Genomic DNA, 21,407 nt, shown 5'->3' with positions numbered 1-21,407 from the left:
AAACATGTATATCGACTACTGTTATCACGTCGATAGAGATGTCTAACCTGCTGTTAGTGTTGACCAGACATTGAGTAACCGGCTTAAGAGTGGCTCGAGTTGAGTTATTTTTGGAAACTGATTTCATGGACAAATCATGCTCAAATTTAGCTATTCCTTAAAACCATAGAACGTCAGAAAAGATCTTGTGTATCGATGTCTAATCCGAAAAGTTATCTGCATTAGAATACTTGTAAGCAGATACATATGTATATCTTTGTCACTTAAAGGCTATTTATTGGATTGAATTTATAAGTTTCGCGAACTTCTAGATTTTCTTGATTGGAACTTTTCAGGTAATTGTTAATATTGACTTTTAATTGTTGTTAAGCAACCCTCATCATAGAATTCTCTGGCGTCTCTAAGATAGTAATGCTTATCTTGACTTTTCGAGCTGGCCACGCGAAATTTTTTACTACATCGCTTAGCCCACCAACAGTATTATGGTGTTTAGTCAACCTGTACTTCAGAGTTTTGTGGCATTAAACATAGGTTTGAAACGTTAAACTTATTTTTTTATTGTTAGGCATCATTAGAAAAAAATTATAAATGATTGTCACGGGCGGGACACGATAAAACGTTTCAAAATCTCTTAAGTAGGTACTTATAATATAATAAAAGAAATGAAATAGGGCTGCTTAGTATAAACACACTCTAGTTATGAAATTATAGAAAACTCCCTAAAGTAGTAACTAAGCAATACGAAGTTTAAAACTTTTTAGTCACGGGTTGGACATGCTAAACCGTAGTGATTTTATCCTATTATATAATTTAAATGCCTATTTTTCTTCAATGCCATATTGCTTCTTCGGGGCGCAGAAAGATCGAGACATTTATTCCCCCCTTCAAAAAAATAATAACTTTGTGAATACTTGATTTTGCAGAGCCTTCTATATTAAAATATGTTGTCGTATTCAACTACTTTTCTAATGTTGAAGTTTTGAGTGTATTTACAGTGTAATAAAATAATATAACTAAATTTTTTTTCGAAAAAACGTTAATTTCAGGTATTGAGCATTGATTCATCAAGCATTCCATGTTCAATAAGCTACTCTACAATTGGACACAAAGTTTCACTTACTCATGGAATACCCCCCCAGCAAATCTTGAAAAATATTTTTCAAAAATAAATCACATAATTATTTTTAGTTATTCAACTCAATACCGAAGACTTTTGAATTCATACATACAAACACATGTTTCAAATGAGGCAAAGTGCCGAATAATATGACAGAACTGAGAACAGAAATCCTTTGGTCGTATCTCTCTCACTGCACTGACTAATGCTCTCGCCTTTTGGATTTTTAAAAGCTAAAAAGATGTGAAGATTTTAGAAAAAAACTCTAGGTTACATATATGTAGATATAGCTTAAAATAAAAATTGTTTATCAATTAGATTTTAAAGGCACAGATATTTAGGTAGATCTAAAAGCAAGTATACTTTAGACCGATTTATTTTGGGCACTTTTGTATTTGTAAATTCAAATTATTTGTTTATAAAAATTTATAAAACAAAAAAATCATATAAAACCAGGTTACGATGGGCCACGGCCCACAGCTTCCAATTTATTATCTTCATTATCTATATACCTTTGTCGATGGCGACGTGAATTTTTTTAATGTCATTCCCACATTTGTCTGGTTCACACTAATCTGCGGTTAAACATCGTTATCGACGTTTTCGACTCCAAGCATACAACAGGAAGTAACGGTAACGTCGATAACTATGTTTAACCGAAGATAAGTGTTAGCCAGACATTGAGAAACCGGCCCTTATATGTAGTTAAACTCATTTATCATTTGCGCCATATAAAAAATCGTCGAACATATTTGTAAAAATGACTAACATCGTAAAAAAAATCGCCAAAAATCAACGATAAGTTCCAGCTACTTCAAACTTTCACTTTATTATATTGAATGGGCTACAAAAGTGTATACTCAAAATCTTCCTAAGGAATCTAATTAAAAAGGTCGAAATATTTAGGAAGGTTACTTGATTTTAGGTTAAATATTGCACAACGTTTAAACTTAGATTTATATCTTTTTTTGTTAAAGAAGAAACTATACTTTTAAAGGAAAACTAATTTAAATTAAAATAATAATATAAATAGTCAAATCTAGTCAAGTGAGTGAGTGTGAGTGTCGTATACTTATGACTATATAACAGCAGTTAAGAATAGGAGGCTCCTTCGTCTGCACTCGCGCCTGCAGTCTCGTATAAAATAATTTACAAACTAAATTCTAAACTCTTGAGAGCAATACCAAGAAAAATTTATCATCATTAAAATAAGTCCCAGCAATTGGCCTCCAACAGTGCTGTGCATCCGACGAATTTCCCAAAAATAAAATCGATGAGTTTTCCAACAAACAACAAAAACACAACACAAATAGCAACAAGCTACAACGAAGCGACACGAATTATCCACCGAATGAAGAAAGTACTCTTACACGCTGTAAACTCACTCATGCTACACACACATACACCCATAAAACTGAATACGAGCCAACAACTGATCGAGCTATTTGATCGCAATTGGAAAGATCTTGTGTCATTCTTCGCTCGCACCTCAAAAACGATCGACGTCTTGGTTTCAGTCTCGGGGATTATGACTTAAACCAGAAGATTTTTAATTTCTGAGATTTAAGTTTTTCATACGCGCACATATATAGTATATATATATATATATATATTTGGAAAAATAATAATTTACATAGAGTTTTCGTATAATTTGTATTATAACTGAGGTGAAAAAGAGAGTTTATTTCAAACGGAAAATACAAAATATAATTTTAACGCGATAAAAATTGCACTATAACGGCGCAAAGGATAACGAAAGTAAGCAGTTAAAAGAGTATAAGAAGTAAATAAGGATTTGCAAGTGTTGAACAACTGTGATAAAGAAATAATGTGAAAAAATTCCTCAAAATTTTTGCAGTGAAAAATTTAAAATATTGAAAAATTTTTGGTTTCGTAACAAAATTTTATGAAGAAAATATTTTTCGCTGCGCTGAATATCTAAAAAAAGAATCGATACACTGGTGGGCATGCGAACGGTCGCTCGGTGAGCTCGGCCAGCTGATGGTGGGTGATCGTGCCATATACGAACTGCGCGCTCGTTGCTCGTGCGCTCGGTCGCACTTGGTCAAGCTGAGCAACGGGCTATCGCTCGGTCGGTCGGTAGGTTGTGCGGTTGCTCGGTTTGTGGGTAAATCGGTTGATCCGGATCCGTTTCGCAGCCGAAGTGTTGCACTCGGCCATACTGCATACTCGTATGCGTTTACTTATGTGTACATGCATACATACATATATGCTTATTAATTTATTTTATTAAAATACATATTTATATGTATATGTATAAATACCTACATATGTACATTGTACATATGTACATACATATTGTATGTATGAACGTGTATTGCAAGGATCAATAAAATCGATAAAACAATAACACAAACAAGGATAACATAAACTTTTAAGGAACTACTGCTAAAGGATAACAGTGCTGTGTATTTTTCCATGCAACAATAATTCTAATCGAACCGAAAAACCTTGGTTATAATTTTGATTAAAAAAAAAAACTGAAGTTTGCAGTGCTCGCAGAGATTTTACAATTCTCTTAAAATTAACTGAATTGTCAATTTTTAAAAATAGCCACTGAAAATTAAGAAGCAAAAGCTGCTGTGCCTGAGTTTGTGTTTGTACGTGTAGCCAGCGCCTGTTTGTGTTTGTGTGGCCAACAGTGATCGGTGTTATATTTTCGTACACAAATGAGATGGAAAATAACTTGCAGCGCAGGAATACGAAAAGGACGGCCTGCGACAGAATAATTTTTCGAAAATAGAAATATTTATCCAATAAAGTGTGCATATGTATTTTATCTTCAGTTCGTGGCGAATTTCGCACAGCAGCGTAGCATATGTGCACTGAACTTAACACTGATATTTATAAATAAAATAAAATTAAAAAAATTCAAGTGGAGAGTAATAAAAAACTGTGAATAAAAATATAAAATTAAAAAGTTCAGCAAAGTGATAATTAAATTACAATACAATTAAAAAAAATCTGTGTCCCAAAACAATTAAGTTCAATGTAAAACCCTTAGTGTAATTTTCAAATTCTCTTTTTTTCTTTTTCAGCACCTACGAAAAGCGATAAATCTGTGTTTTGAAGTGAAAAAAAATAAAGATATACATATAAATAGCTAGTGAAATCAGTCAACACATAAAAAAGAAGCAGCTGTAGAAAAAATCACATAGTGTTTAAAATCGGATAGTTACACTTAAGTGGCATCTTTTTGGTTTGCATCGCACCGCAACCATCAACGTCCAGTCTTATATCTATCCGATAACATAATATTCAGTGAGTTAGCTGCACTGCAAGTCACTAAATACCTTCAGTTATCATTTTAAATGCGCTATAACTAGTGTTATATAACGAAAATGCAACGAGAAAATTCGAATCCGCTTCAACAGCAGCAACAGCTGCAATCGCAATCGCAATCGCAGTCGCAGTCGCAGTCTCATCAAGAAATGCAACAATTCTCGAGTCAACAACAATACTCGAGCATGCAGCAGCAGCAACAAAGGATTAGCCGCACCGAACAACGCACCGTCCAAAGTCAGCAAATTACTCAACAAAGAGGTCAGTTTGCTCAGCCGCAATGGCGAATGATCACTCATCATTCATGTGGAAAATCAGTCATATGTCATGATCAGGGAACGGATTTTTAGGACCTAAAACCCTATAAAAAAAAGGCAAAATAAAATAGCGAAGTAGGGAAGAAAAGGCACTAGAAACCGCAAAAAAGGCAAAGGAAGGCACTAAAAAAGACAAAAATCGAAAAACAATCAAAATTTACTTTTTAGAAATATTTATTTTACAAGTAAAATGTAAAAAACCTACGAACTAGTTAGGTAGAAAAACAAAAAAAGACAAATACCTTAAAAAAAAAACAAAAAAATGCAACACCAAATGTGTATATATGGATGGAATCAGGGAAAACTAAACCGTGGACATTCTCAATCCAATATACTCTCTCTTTAGCTGAAAAAGGACAATTTCCATAAAATCCGTTCCCTGGCCATGATTATTGCCAAATTTTAGCAGGTTTTTAGGTTGCAGGTTCATTGTGAAGATAAATATAAAAAAAAATCATAGTGAAATTTTACGAGAGTGGAAATTGTTAGTGGGATACCAAGTCAAACTGATAACCCAAACATTTATTGAAGTCGGGTTATTTTTTCTCTCTTTCTTTGTTTTCGATCTTTTTATCTTTTATTTTTTGTTTTTATTTTAGTATCACCTGCTAAACTTATAATTTTCTTGTTGCCCTAGTTATTTTTCAAAATATGAAGATCGCACTGAATATTGTTAAGCAAACCTTATACGCAAATAAAACCATTATTTTTTTATTTCTGTCCCATTGTTCGATCCAATTTGTTTCGCTATTTTTTATAAACAATCAAATATAACCAATAAAAAACCGTGTGGCCCTATTAGTCAAGGACCGAAAATAATCGTTATTATGTCGGATTTTTGTTTTAAAGTCATTGCGAAATCGTTATTTTTTATTCATATTCTTACGGCTCGTTTCAAATCGTTTTTCTATGATTTTTATTGTTTCTATCTTGAATTTTTATTTTGCCGATCATTTTCAGTCGTTACTTTATGATTTTTATTTTTTCGAATATTTTTTGTTTTTTTTTTTGGTCGTTTCGTTATTTGCGAAAAATTTTCGTATGACACATTTTTTGTAGGGATACATTCTACTAAAAAAATTCCCGGAAACCAACGGTAACCCCTAGCTACTTTAAACTTACATTTTAAAAAAAGTGAGGGAAAACATTTTCTTTCCATTGAAAGTTATTATTTTTGCCAACGCTAACTGAACAAGTAGTTTTTAGCAAAACACAAAACCCACTACAATTCTCATATAAAAGTTTTAGATTACCGTTAATTTCTTCATGATCCAATGATCGTATCTAAACCAAATTAGTATGGGACCACCTTTGAGGTACCACATTTCCTTAAAAAAATATATAGACGTCGGTTAACGGTTATTTGTTATAAAAATGTACCAACTTTTTTGTGTTGCTGCATTCTTCCAACAGGCTGAGAAAATTATGAATTTTGGAATGAATTTCTGTCATTCCTTGTCAATTTGGTTTGGAAACAAACGGGTTTCGGCAATGTGCCACATTTTTCCGCTGTATACCTTAACAGAGATACTGCATAAAATTTCAGATTTTTCTTGTTTCGGTATTAGAAGCATCCGGGGATTGTTTACTAGAAATTTACTGATTGTGAAATTCTGTATTCAGTATCCTACAAACACACCATGTGAACATTTTCAAACATACCCAAAAAAAAAATTATGTTTTCAACTCACAATTTCGAATGGGTATTGAGAAAGTAAATCCGTAGATAGAATAATTTTTCATATATGTACATATGTAAAACAATTTGTAATTACGGAACCTAGCTTGATATTTTGAAATTTTACTTATAAGGGATTTCGGTGTCAATCCAATTTTAAAGTGAGGCATAACATTGAAAAAATTCTATAAGTACTATATGAGACGTTTACTTTGAAAGCAACATAAGCCACTTCATCCCGATTGACTTCTGTGATCATTTATCTGTATGTAAGCGCGCCTTTTAGGCGTTTAACTTCAGCCTCTAAACCACCTATTACACCTTGATACGACGTTTTTTATAAAAAGTTGACTACTCCAGTTTAATCCATCAAAAAGTTGTTCAAAGTAGAAAAGTTCCAATGTTTCAAAAAGTTGCCCTCTAAATTTAGTGTAGGTCTATGAAAACAAAAAACAAAACTGGTTTACTGCAAAAATGTTCAATGGATGCCACTATCCAATATCTATGTATAATTCCAACAAAATCTTTGCGTATTTTCATTTGACCACTCAATACTTCTTTATTTATTCCTCGCTTTCCTTCATTAGTAATTTGATTTTTTTTTTTGTAGCAGAACAGGCTTTAGCACAAATGCAAAAACTTTGCAGAAAATCTATTATTTTTTCAATTTTCTTTCTGTTGAAGTTTGATTTTTTCATAAAAAAAATAAAAAAAAAATATGAACTTTAAATTGGTTCGTAAGATATATGTGATTAAGTGGAACCACTTTTTTTTAAGCTGAATAAACATAGAAATTGGATACAGGCGTCTGGAGAACAAAAACCTAACTAAAATTTGTAATCCAGTGTAATTCTACTTCGAATCTGTTTATAAATTGCTTCTTAAACCTTTCGTTCCCGAGTTTTATGTTTTGTTTTTAAATCTTTTATTTGACGTCATAGTATAAATAAATACATAAACTGTCGATAAAGTGAAAAATTACAAATTCCATGTCCTCTAGAAGTAACTAAGCTGATTTTCAAGTTGCCCATCCATTGGGAAACATCTGTTCGAAACAGTATTTTGATGAAGAACAATATGAGCGTTAGCTGAGTACTTTTTCATTTGCACTTTTACAATTTTTACTATACATAATTAGTATGAAACATTTCATATTTATTTTTTCATCTTCAGTGCCTCTTGGTAAAATTTCCAGATTTACATATTTTATATAAAACATTTAAATGCATATTATTGTTGTCAAAGATGCCGATATGGTAGGAGATAAGTGTTAAAATGCTATACGAAAAAATGTTTCGTTAAATTTTACTTTAGGTCTCTGCAAAATTATATTCGAAGTCATACATAAAGTCAAATGCAGTATAATAAAACTTGTAACCAAAAAGTTAAAACTTTTTTCACGGTAGGTTGTTGCTAAGCCTTTTAGGCTTAAGCTGTAAAAAATTGCATAAGTTTGTGCAACTTTCGGCCATCTGCGAAACGTCTTTCCGTTATCAGATTTTAAATATTTTTCGAAGAGACCATTTTTATTGTTAAGCAAACTTTTCTAGGGAAAATCTTGGTTTTTAGCTAGCAGGTACTCTTGTGGTCAGCCGATTAATTTAAGTGACGTTTTGAACATTTTTTACTGATGGTGCTAGGCATTTTCATCCATATAAAAGTAATTGTCGAGCATACTTTATACCCAGAAGCAATTTTGTCAGGGCCTTCCTTTGATAAGGTATTACAGAACAGCTGCTAAGCAAGCGCAAAACATATCTAAACTTCGCTACGAACAGAGCAGGGAAGCCAACCTCGTGGGGAATTTCCCGATATGCAGGGAATTTCAGTTTGCGTGGTGAATCGGAGAATGAGTCGTTTTTTGGATGAATTTCAGCTCGTTCAATTCTAGTATAATAAAGTTTCAAATGGCCAAAAATTACCGTTAATTTCTTAGAATTTTGCTTGTAGCATTTGCTTTTATATAACGAATAAACGTATGTAGTTTATTTTCATATGGAAGAAAATCGCAAAAACTTCGACAAAAAAATTCTAAAACGAAAGTTTTTAGATACTTGAAGCTTGCAATTTATTATAATAGAATTGAGTGGGCTACAAAACGGCATACTCATAATCTTTCTAGAAAATCTAGTTATAAACCTAGAAATTTTTTCAAAAGTTTGTTGCATTTTTTTTCAAATATTGCACAAAGTTTCAAACTTGGATTTATACGGTATTTCTTAAAGAATGATCCATATTTTTATGAAAAAATAACTTTAATTAAATAACAAAATAAAAATAATTGGTGCGACTAAATTTTATTCGACCACTGTATTTACGTAAATGTTATATAAACATTTTTTTTTTATTTATTTGATAACTGACTTTATAAAAGTTTGGTTTGGTTTATGAATAAAACAGAAAGGCCAGCAAAATATCCAAATACATTAAATTTTTGTGTTTTTTTTTTGTGAATAAAGAGATATCTACGGCTGGGAAATTTTACGAAATTTCGGGCAAAATCGGGAAATTTCATTGTCGAAATCGGGGAATTCTCAAAAATGGTTTGGCTACCCTGGAACAGAGTGCTTCCTGCGCTCCTTCTCGAGAAGTGAGCACGCAACGTTTTAAGCAAATAAACCGACATGAGCTACACACGTTTGAAAATAAGTTTGTTTAAACGATTGTAAAAGATTGTGTTCAAATAAAAATTGCAAAAAACATTTACACGTTGTGGCTGTAGCTGAGTGCGCAGAGATGTTTGCTTTTATTTGTTAGCTTTTAATTTTTTTTATTAAAAATAAAGCCTTCTATGAGCTATTCTCCCGAAACCAGAAACGCAATGTCTAGCAATTGGGCCTAATTCATTAAGGAAATCATGCAGATGATAAGGCCCCTACATTCAAGAGAAGGCCTTCTGTAATTGCTGTTTACTCCTTCCTTTTTCTTACTGGGTATGGAAGAAAATGCACAACACCACCGCCAAAAATAAATATTAAAAACCGACATCATTTTCTAGCGTCTTTAAACTTGCACTTTATCCTACTAAAATTCAATGGGCTATAAAACTGCGTACCTTAACTCTGAAGAAAAAGTTTAAAATTTTTGGGTGTAGTTTTTAAAGTTTGTTTAATTTTATAATTTTTGTACGAAGTTTGATTCGTATGGTGCTGGTCATGTAATGTGCTAGACCAAAAAAAATACTAGCATTAAATAAACAAAAAAAGCCAAAACTGGTCAAAATGTCACTTACCTTAATCAGCTGACCACAAGTATGCTTAAAAAATGCATTTTTACTTAGACTCCCTTCGGATGTAAGGACGGGAAATCTCTCATAATTAGTTATTCAGCTCTCCCACTTTTCACATTTATGGTTGCTATTTTTCTCCCAAAGTGGCTTCTGCTTTTTCAAAGATTGTTTATAATGGAAGAAATGGAGAAATGAAAAATCTCCCCGGTAACCGTAATTTAAAATTAAAGGAGCGGCGAGAAAAGAAAACCCTCGGAATTGTATTTGGAATTGAGCTGATTATCGCTAATAGGTTATGCATTCGACCTCTTTAAATTTAAAAAAGTTGGGGAATTTAAAGGAGTCCAGTAGTTTTTCACAACATACATAGATATATAAAAAATCGGGTAGTAAATTTTTGAAATTAAAAAACTCAATATACGTACATACAAAATTTATTCTGACAAGTAGATGACCGTATGAATAAAAACTAAGCATTTGCTTTTTCTTAAACGATCAGACCTTTTACTGAAATTTATTAGAATAAATCGAGTAAAAGGTGGGAAATTTTAAGAAAAAGTAATTTTATTCATAAGGCCCAATATGTCGCCTTTGGAAGATGAAAAAATCATGAGTGGCAAAAAGTGGATAACGACTATTGAAAAGTGATTAAGAAAATTGAACAGCAACAAGTAAGGACAGCATGGAAAATAAGAAAGTTTTTCTTCAACCTATTACTGCATTTCAAATAAGTTGTTTGGGTGCTGACCAAAATTTTTAACCCCGCTGCTCATACAGATACTCAAACAAATGAGCACGTTTTGATTGTCTTCAAATATTCGCAATGTTTTTCGAGAAAAATTTTTTTTTATTATTTTTATATAAAAATATCGTCTAAGCTTTAACCAAACCCATGTAAATCACAGTTTCAGACTTTATACAAAATTTAGGAAAATTCAACAAATTTTCAACTTTTTATTCTGAATTTTTAGAAATTTTTTGGGTATGCAGTTTTATAGCGCATACAATTTTAGTCTAATGAAGTGCAAGTTTCAAACGGCTAAAAAATTGCGTTGATTCTTGATATTTTTTTTTTGTGGTGACGGATTTTTGCAATTTATTTCATATAAGTATGAATTTCTTGTGAATTAAAACGCGGAAGACCATCAGCAACAAAATTCCAAAATATCAATGCAAGTTTTTGTAAATTGCGCTTATTATACTAAAAAACCCACAAAAAGTGGTCTGCGATTTACACGGTTTTGGTTAAAGCTTAGACGATATTTTTATATAACAATAACAAAAAAAAATTATCTCGAAAAACTTAACGATTATATGAAGAAAATCAAACCGTGGTCATTTGTTTGAGTCACTATATAGATAGAAGAGTTATCATATCTGAACATTCCGGTTCGGAAAAGTGATTAAAACTCGAAATTTTTAGGACTTTTTCTCAGTTTTCCCAGATTGACGATTTTAAGCGTTCTTTTCAATTGAAATTGGTAGTCCCAGACATATATTTTCCATCAAAAGGCCTTTGTAGCGGTTTTTAGGTACTAGGAATCTGTATCTGCAATTTATTTTTGCCTAAAATGGTCGCTGGGCGCAATTAGGTGCAAAAAGAAAACATGAAGATACATTGTTTGTCCTTTTCTTCATGTTCCTACCATGTTTCCTGCATCCTACCGCAGCCAACGGCCATTTTAGGCAAACAAAAATTGCAAATGCAGATTTCTTTGACCTCAAAACCCCTAGAAAAGCGTTTTACTGGTATAGATATTTGCATTTAAATAAATTTTAATTATTTTAAAAGCAGCTCTGCGACCACCAACTTCAAATTGAAAAAAAAACGCTTAAAAGCGCCAACGTGGGAAAACTTTTCTATATGCTATCCAGAATTTCAGAAAAACTTAGTTTCAAAAATTTCCCAACAAAAAAAAACTGAAAATTTCGTACAGTGTAACGGCCACTATTCGAACCAGAAATGCGAAATGCAACAAATGACTGGTGAGAATAAAAACATTCCAAATTCTTTTTCTTCAAATATTTTGCAAAACTTTGTACACCAAACATTTTCCGTATTCAAAACAAAATATAACTCCTCATCACTGCCGTCTGTCAGGGCACAATTTTGATGAGATCAACTACGTCGTTAATTTTATAAAAGCCTGGCTAGCTATACAACAAACACCATATAAACCCCCTTTTCAAACTTTATACAAAAATAATAAAAATTCGACAAATTTTTAAACTTTTTATACAGAACAAAAAAATTCTCAAAAATCAACGGTATTTTCTAGCCACTTGAAACTTGCACTTTATTATCCTAAAATTGAATGGGCTACAAAACTGCATACCAGAAATTTTTCTAAAAATTCTGAATAAAAAGTTTAAAAATTTGGTGGAAATTTGTCGATTTTTATAATTTTTGTATAAAAGTTTGAAAAAGGCATTTATATGGTGTTTGTGGTATAGCTAGCCAGGCTTTTATAAAAAAATATTAAACATAAAATAAACCATGGAAATATAGCCAAAGCTCTTCAAATTAAGACGAGTCTATTCTAATTACCCCTAGTGTATGTAGACTTTACAACTTTAACTCTGAGCTAAGTACTATTTGCTCTTTTTTACTAATTTGAAGATTTTTCTTGATTCGTTACTTTCGCTTAAAAACAATCTCATATTTCAAACGCGCATTTAGAGGTAATTATTATTTTTTTTTTTTTTCAAATCTAAGTATCTACTATCCTGCAACGAGTGTGTCTTTATCTCTTCCCACTCGACACTTGAAGATCAGTCATCAAGAATATTTTTCTGTTGCTCAACGCAGACATCTGCAGAATGAATCAGTGGATGCAGTTGAAATCGTATCTACTTACTTATGTGTCATGGATCCACTCATCACAGAGCGATTTGTCAAGATGCCAAAAAACGCATACACAAAAGTAAATACTTACATATGTGTCTAAGTTCGTATACATACGTATATATGTAAGTAAATATGTACATATGTACATATGGATGTAGTTATGTATATGTATACGCATATATAAGACTTAAAGAAAATTTAATGCTCTCGATTTTCTCGACGGTATTGGTATTGGTGTCGTTGAGCTTTTTCGAAGATTTCATTGCTCAGTGCCACAAGGTCGCACTGGCCATTCGCCAGTTGCCACTTGGCGTTTGGCCATCGGGCACGAGCTGGCCACACTTGGCAAGTAATAAGATGATGATTAAACTTTTTCCAAGGATAAGTGAGGATGACGAATGCGAATTTAATGATTGCTGTTTTCGGTTTTTTGTTTAAATTTAATATATGAATGTTTTTTAGATAACTTAATTCTTTAGTTTACATAAACATATTAGAACTGTATCAATATCGGTTGTTTTTTATGACTTTAACCTTCGTTAACAACTTACAATTCTCAACATTATCTGCTAAAGCACACACGATTTGTACATTTGTACAGGTTTATACATTTTGGCAGTCACAAAGTGGTGTTGTTTCGAAATTTAAGTTCAGCTCAATAAAATAATTTCCAGACAACACCACCCCGTAACGGCCGAAATGCACAAATCTGTACAAATGTGCAAATCGTGTGATAGCTGCTTAAGACAGAAATCAACATTAGGGAATTACTTTTATGTTGAAGTTGAAAAAAGTCTACATACTTATATTCGGAGAATATCTGATGTTTTGACCTTTTTTAAATTCAATAATATTTGCTAACAATTTTGCAAGATAAATTGAGTTTCAAAACACAGGCAATTTCTGTTTGTCTTCGCTGATGTATGTACGTATGTATTTTAAAATTTTTTTCCCGGTTTTTTGATGAAATTTAAAACGAAACTGGTATATGACCTTGATAGGATGAAAATCCCTAAATTTGCAATTATTAAGGCGCATATTAGTCTTTTGTGCCACCCATGGCAAAAAAGAAGCTAGTTTCACTCAGACTTAACTTTTTTTGAAAATTTTTTGACAACAAATATTATTGTCAATTTGCCTTAAACTTTGAACCTAAAAAATAACACTGGACCACAAATTTTAGTTTGGTTTTTGTTCTCCAGACACCACTATCTAAATTCCGTGCAGAATTGCTCGGTGATTCCGAAAATCGAGTTAATTTTTCTTCTATGGATACGTTTTCAAGATATTTGCAATTTACCGTTATTCAGCTTAAAATAAAAAGTGGCTCCACTTAATCACGTATGTCTTACGAACCAATTTAACAATCTTAATACGAAATACGGCAAAATTCTCCATAAACCATAGATACATCACTTTCCGTTAGGTCTTATAGTTTCTGACAAATTAATTAATTATTCCAGTTTTTTTATTTTTTAATGAAAATATTAAAAAAAATTAATTTTTAACGGAAAAAAAGTTTAAAAACTAACAGGTTTTATGCCAAATTTTTGCATCTGTGCTAAAACCTGTTCTGTTACAAAAAAAATCAAGTTACTACTGAAGAAAATTGATGGATAAATAAAGAAATAATAGTGGTCAAATGAAAATAAGCAAAGCTTTTTTGTATGAAATATTTTACGCAAAAACCGTTAAAAAGATTGTGCTGAAGAAGACATTTTTGCGGAAGTTAGACATATATCCTGTGAACTGTTTTTTTGAAAAAAATATTAAATTTGAAACATTTTTCGTTGTGTCGGTTTCTGATGTAGGGTGTGATCTATGTTTAAGCTGGCACTGAGAAACCGGCACTTACTCTTAACTTAAGAAATGTATACCTTTAAAAAATGATTAGAGAAATATGCTGAACTGGCTCTCGATTTGGAATTGAAAAAATTGCACAAGGTTTTTTGGGAGAAATGATACTTTAAACTGTTTTATTCAAATTCGTGTAAAATCATTCGTGAAGAATTTTGGTTAAGTGTTTAATTTCATAAGTGATCACCCAACTTTCCCCAACGCATCAATCGCTCATATTTTTTTTTTTTAGCAAAGGGTATAAAGGTTAAGGTATATTTTGTAGTTCTTTAGCACTTACTTTTAAAACTAGTTCATGTACACACAGAACATTTTAAACACGTTTTCAAAACTATTCAAATTTCACAAATTGGTAAAAAAAATTGTTTGATTGAACCAAATTTTCTCGCTTAGAAACTTTTTGGACAGTAAAGAAATATGTTTGGATTTAGTTATAACCCAGGCAATGTACATAAAAAATATTTTATGATGAAAGAACTTGTCTAATGAATGTCGATGCTGTCCTAATGCTGTTGTTAGAAGAATTTGCTATCCAATTATAAAGTTAAAATTGACATCAGCGGTGACAGTTAAGTCACAGACAAGGGGCCGTATGCACAAAAGCTAAGCAATTGCTTTTTCTTAAAGTTTCATACCTTTCACTTGAATTTATTAATCAAATTCAGTAAAAGATCCGAAATTTTAAGAAAAAGAATTTGCTTAAATTTTATGCATACGGCCCAAATTCTAACGTCACAAAGTAATTTTATGAAAACTGCTGCCAGCAGGTTTTAGATATAAGCCCCCGATATATACGTTGATCGAAATGGCCTTAAAAAATATTTAAGGGTGAATATTTTCCTTCAAAAGAGACTTTTTTCCTAAAGCGATCACTCCTCGGCAGCAAATGGCGAATCTTCGAGACTGCTACTGCCATTATAGCATATCACAATGGCACAATTTTACGGAAATAGTACGTTAAGATTAATCACTTTCGCGTAATCAATTGTTATTTATTAAGTTTGATCATAATCAAACGCGTGGATACATGACGTATGAGTAACATTATTTCATGTTCATGTATACATACTTATGTACCTACATACCCTATTAAGCTGGCATTTCAGGGTACTATTTTATATATATATAAGGAAAATTTTAAAGTTGGGTGCTCGAGCCCCCCCCCCCCCCTACGGCTTCTCAAGGTGACTGATTAGAATATGATCTTGAATTTTGAAAATTCAAAATGGCGGACGACGATTATAAAACAACAATATAGATTTTTATAAAGTTTCGAATCCAGATGTTGTCGTCGTCACTGATTTCGAAATTAACACCAAGAAATTAGAAAATTATTACATATTTAATTACACAGCAGGAAGAAAAACACGGTAACGTAATTTTGACCTCTAGATAACGGTACCGATTTCAGAAAATCCGTATCACATCAAGATTTTGAAGTTTTATGAAAAAAAAAGTTAAAAAAAAAAAATTCCTTTTCATTAAAGCCTTTTCTTTTACGAAAAAACAAGCTACTAGCGACGAAACGGATGAATAAATAAAGGAGTGGTGAATATGCAAATGAAAATGCGCAATGATTTTTTAATGATTCACATGTGCTGGCAAAATGTTACTCATACGCCATGTACTACGAGTATGTCATGAAACTATACAAATTGTGCAAATTGTGCTTATTTACTTATTTTTAATCACTTTCATTTAAAATGTAATTCAATCTATAACAGAAACCACAATAATAAAAGTTTAAAAGCTGGGACAAATTGTAAAAAAATATATCAAACTTCAAAATATTGTCATCAAAATTTCAAAATTTTTAATTAGAATATTTAGAAGGGTGTTTCAGTTTTTTTTTTTCATATAAAAAAAAAGTTTGATCATGTGTTATATGGAAGAAAATCCGCAACACCCCCCACAAAAAAAAATCTAAAAAATCAGCGATAATTTTTAACGACTAGAAACTTGCACTTTCTTATACTTTAATTAAATGGGCTTCAAAACTGCATACCCGAAAATTTTCTAACTATTCTAATTAAAATATTTGAAATTTTGAAGACAATTATTAATTTGTTTGCAATTTGTGCAAGCTTTTGAACTTATATTATTGTGGTTTCTATTATAGATTGAATTATATTTTAAATGAAAATTAATAAAAATAAATATATAAACATAATTTGCAAACAATATCATTTTGAATTTCGTTGCTAGTTAGTCAATCGCATCTGTACATACATATATAGTCGCCCGTATGCCAAAAACAAGAATGTGTAAAAATTAAAATTTTGAGAACTCAAGTTTGATTTCTTTTTAAGACTTAACATTTATGCAATTGAAATTGTAAAATATGTGTTTTCCGTGTACGCATGATATTTTGGATTTTGGTATAACATATAACATTCAAGGGTATGGCGGATCCAATATGGCGAACAAATTTTATTTTATTTTTTGAATTTGCTCGTAAATTGTAACCCGGGGGTATTTGGTGTCGCCGATTATGAATTTGACCATGATATTTTAAAATTTAAAATGGCGAATCCAATATGGCGGAATAATTTCTAAAATTTATTAAATCCGATCGAAACTTGTTACTCGGAGGCTTTTGGTAGGATTTTTAGTAATTTTTATGACAACTGATTACGAATCTGAAAGCGGGGTTTCAAACCTTTCGAATGACCGGTCCAATATGGCAGCTATTAGGTTCCTCTTAAATTCAAATCTCAAACAAAGTTGGCGATAATTTTCTGTTTGTGCGTAGTTTATATGTTAAGAAATAATAATATCTCAGTCGATTTTTGGTATTTTTGGATTTTGGCAGATGGCATTTTTTTCGGGAGACTAGGGATAAAAATTTCGTGGTTTTACGTTACACCGCATATTTTAATATTTTGTTTTCTTAAATAACACGGTGCTACAACAAAAAATAGTTATGAAATACACCCGAAACAAAACCTTGTGTAGGTTGTAGGTAAGGTCGAATACAACATGAAAATATACCATAAAACCGTTATTTTCGTACTTGATGCACTTATCTCTTAATAGCTTGACTATTTTCCATCCGATTTTAAAAATCGAACAAGTTTTGAAAAGAGGATTTATAGACTTTTTAAACGATGGACAGAAGTCCATAAAACACAATTGCTTTCATTTATTTATTTACACACATATGTATGTATGTTCATTCAAATTTTGTTTTTTTCGACAGAAATAGTGTGAGTGAAAATAAAAACTAACAAATGAAATGATGGCGGGAGAAATTTTCAAAATGCTAGCAAACGTCAAAATCTCTAAAGCTGGCTCTCAGCGGTGATACCTTATAAATATTTTTATCAAGGATCAAACCTCAGCTTTCGTTAAAGAATAAAAAAAAAATAAATAAAAAAATAGTATCCTCTACTCAAAAAATTCAAATTTATTTGTCACTTAATTTTTTTTTTTCAAAAAATTCATATTACCCATCGAAAGGGCAAGAAAAAATCTATATGGCTATTTTCACTGCTTCCCTCAGTACAAATTTGCTCTCTCGGAGTTCCCAGCGCGAAATTTTTAACAAACGTTATTGTGTTGCGATTTTCATCATTCCGTATCCTCTCCCTATGAATATATTTTATTAAAAAAAAGTCGTAGGCATGCCTAACGTACAAAGTTATCAAGGCGAATTCGAATAACATGGTGGCAGCCAAGCGAATTTATACAAGGTGGTGTTACTGGCGAAATTAGATTACAACAACAACAACCACATGTATTTTGTATTGAGGGTGTTATGTCAAATCTCGATTCGCCCCAAAGTTTGCATGTATTTTGTTTTTGCTTTTGATGGGTGTGCTGTCAAATCAGTAAAATCAAAAACAAAATACATGTAAGGCGAAGAAATCAGCTAATTTTACAACACCACCTTGTATAAATTTGCCTTGGTGGCAGCCGAACAAAAAAAATTAAATTTATTTTGTCTGTGACTTTTAGCATAGTGATTGTCAAAATTTCCTTGTGAAAAGAAAAAAATCAAAACGTAAACAAGGAACTCATTTTGATAACCCCTACGCCAAGGCCAGTAAAAAAAGTAAAATCAGCTGTTCTAAGAACTAAATCGCATATAAAGTATTTATATACATATGTACATATGTATGTGTGTATATTACACACTGAGGTATGGCACATACATAATTGCGACGTTGGTCCTTCGCCTCAAAAATAATATTACCATCAATCATCAATCTAAAAAGTAGGTCAGCATTTGACACCATTAAACATTATTTAAAAAATAAATAGAAGTCTAAAAAACACAGCAAAGAAATATTCGAAAATTCAGCAGATATAACAATGTGCGTGCCCCTATTTGATTCACAAACATACATATGTATGTATATAGGTGCATGCACACACGTTATATGTATATGTAGTCGACTCACTCTAACTGCTCTTATGAAATTGTACGAAAAAATTACCCACTATTTTTCGCACGTATGTACATACATACATACATATGTATGTGTTTTCAGTATGAAAATCGTGGAAGCTCGCCAACTGTTGGCATACGTTCATGTGTGTATGTGTAGTTTTCGAAACTGTGAGTAGCATGTGCGAGAGTGGGAGAGTCTATCCACGACAAGCGCTTTCGAATTTGAAACATCCCACTATTTTACGTGCAGTGTTTCTATTTATACAATTTCTGTTTCGAACATCAAAAATATCTAGTCAAAGTATGTCAAGCAGTAATGAACTTTTGTGAAACTAACGGTGAATCACTACTAGCTGCAAGGACGTTCGTTGCCACTATACATACACTGAAAGATCAAATGCCAATAATGTGTACATATAAATATTGGCAACACTGATCGAGAGAAAAATCTGTATACACATAAATTCGAATGAGATTTCTCGTACACCCCTTCTCCATCTCCGTTTACCCATTCTATTTTATTAATTTTAACTGCTGTTTTACTTTTCTGTATTTATTTTATTAACACTAATTGATTTTTTATCCATTTTGCCCCCTTTCCATGGCGCAAATATTTTCTCCATGCTCCCTTTCGAACTAAAAATTTTCTAAATTTGTCAATTTATATGAAAATTTTGTTGTTTACTTCATCAAAATTTTAATTATAAGTTCGCATATTTTTTTAAACAAAATAAAATATTTTGTCCGTACTACAAACAAACTGGAGCATCCAATCTAAATTTAGAGTAGGAAGCGACGCCACCACTTACATCACAGCTCGCCCGCTTAAATATTTCCACAATGAATAACGGTCCGCATGCTATTCGCAATTTTTTTAGAAAATTTGTCACCTGCTTCTCTTGTAAGATTCAGTCGCTGGTATTCATAACTAATTTATTTTCTTAATTTGTTCCTCTCTTGCAGTGCAACAACAACATGTAGGCGCTGGCGGTACCTACACTCCGCCATCCCTAACGCACATTTACGCTCAAGGCGATATTTCACCACCGATATTTGAGCAAATTTTCAAGAACGCCCGCTTCGCTCAAGGCGGCAATGCCCTCTTCGAGGGTAAGCTATGTGGCAATCCAAAGCCATTCGTTTCTTGGACCCGAAAAGGCGCACCACTTCTCGAGTCACAAAAATTCCGAATGACCTACAACGAGGCCACCGGCGAAGTATCGTTGCTGATTAACCAAATAGGACCTGGTGATGAAGGCGAATACACATGCACCGCACGCAATCAATATGGCGAGGCCATATGCAGTGTTTACATCCAGCCTGAGGGCGCGCCTATGCCAGTGCTGCAGCCCGTTCAAAAGCTCGATAAGTCATCGTACACCAACGGCTATTCGTACACCTCGATTGAGGAGGAGTTCCGTGTCGATACATTTGAATATCGATTGCTACGCGAAGTGCAATATCGTGAGGCTATTACACGCCGTTCGGCTTACGAACAAGATCAACATTTAACGCAGGAATTGGACCGCACTTTGGGTCCTGCTCATGCACCACAATTATCTCAGAAGCCACGTAGCTCGAAACTTATTGAAGGTTCTGACGCCGTTTTCAGCGCTAAGGTGGGCTCTAATCCCAAGCCACGCCTCACTTGGTTCCATAATGGTCAACGCCTGGTAACATCGCAAAAATACGAAACTTCATATTCCAGTGGTATTGCTACGCTGCGGGTTAAGAACGCCACTTACCAAGATGCCGGCCACTATACGCTGCTTGCAGAAAATACCCAGGGTTGCGTAGTCTCTTCAGCCGTTTTGGCTGTAGAACCAGCTGCCGAAAGTACTCACGAACCGAAGCCAGTCGATGTTACAGCAGAACAGCTGGAAGCTGGTAAAGCCTTGCCACCCACTTTCGTGAAGGGCTATGCTGATCGCGAAGTCACTGAGGGTCGCATGACTCGTTTTGATTGCCGCGTCACTGGCAATCCTTATCCTGAAGTTGTCTGGCTAATCAACGGCCGTCCTGTCAAAGATGATGTATCACATAAGATTCTTGTCAACGAATCTGGTAGTCACTCGCTGATGATTACCAACGTCAGTCGTCTGGATGCGGGCGCAGTACAGTGTTTGGCACGTAACAAGGCTGGTGAGGTTGCCATCGAAGCGCAACTGAATGTGTTGGAAAAAGAACAAATTGTCGCACCACAATTTGTTCAAAGATTCAGCACAATGACCGTACGTGAAGGTGAACCCATCACTATGAGTGCCAATGCCATCGGCACTCCAGTGCCACGCATCACATGGCAGAAGGACGGTGTGCAAATTTCGTCAACTAATGAACGATATATAGGTATTGACGGTGGCGCCACCTGCTTGGAGATTCCACGCGTCACGGCCACCGACGCAGGCTGGTATCAGTGCACAGCACAAAATATTGCCGGCTCGACTGCTAATCGTGCAAGACTCTATGTAGAAGTTCCCAGAGAACAACCGACACATGAACAAAGACGTCTCAATTTACCGCGGCCAACGAAAATCATCGAACCAGAGTAAGTGCACTGAGTAAGCTAAACAATTACTTTCTACCATTTTTGTGTTTTCCTTTTTCATTACCAAAGGCCTGTACCTGGTCCAGAAATAATTTATTTACGCCATGTAGAACGCGCAAA

The 21,407-nt window shown here is 33.1% G+C and overlaps 1 protein-coding gene across 1 annotated transcript in view; it reads left to right on the top strand.

Annotated features, from left to right (window-relative positions):
• The window catches only part of LOC118747100 (titin-like), a 37,858-nt gene that overhangs the window by 13,251 nt on the left and 3,200 nt on the right, over positions 1 to 21,407 (top strand). Inside the window, exons 2-4 of the mRNA XM_036481091.1 lie at positions 4,177 to 4,681; positions 19,706 to 21,287; positions 21,357 to 21,402. Coding sequence (XP_036336984.1) covers positions 4,480 to 4,681; positions 19,706 to 21,287; positions 21,357 to 21,402 — 1,830 coding nt within the window. The 5' untranslated portion in view covers positions 4,177 to 4,479. The remainder of the gene's footprint in view (positions 1 to 4,176; positions 4,682 to 19,705; positions 21,288 to 21,356; positions 21,403 to 21,407) is intronic.

The sequence above is a fragment of the Rhagoletis pomonella genome, unplaced genomic scaffold (assembly GCF_013731165.1).
Source record: "Rhagoletis pomonella isolate Grant_MI unplaced genomic scaffold, Rhpom_1.0 Rhpom_scaffold_00011, whole genome shotgun sequence".
Lineage (NCBI taxonomy): Eukaryota > Metazoa > Arthropoda > Insecta > Diptera > Tephritidae > Rhagoletis > Rhagoletis pomonella.
This window is presented reverse-complemented; position numbering and strand designations above follow the sequence as displayed.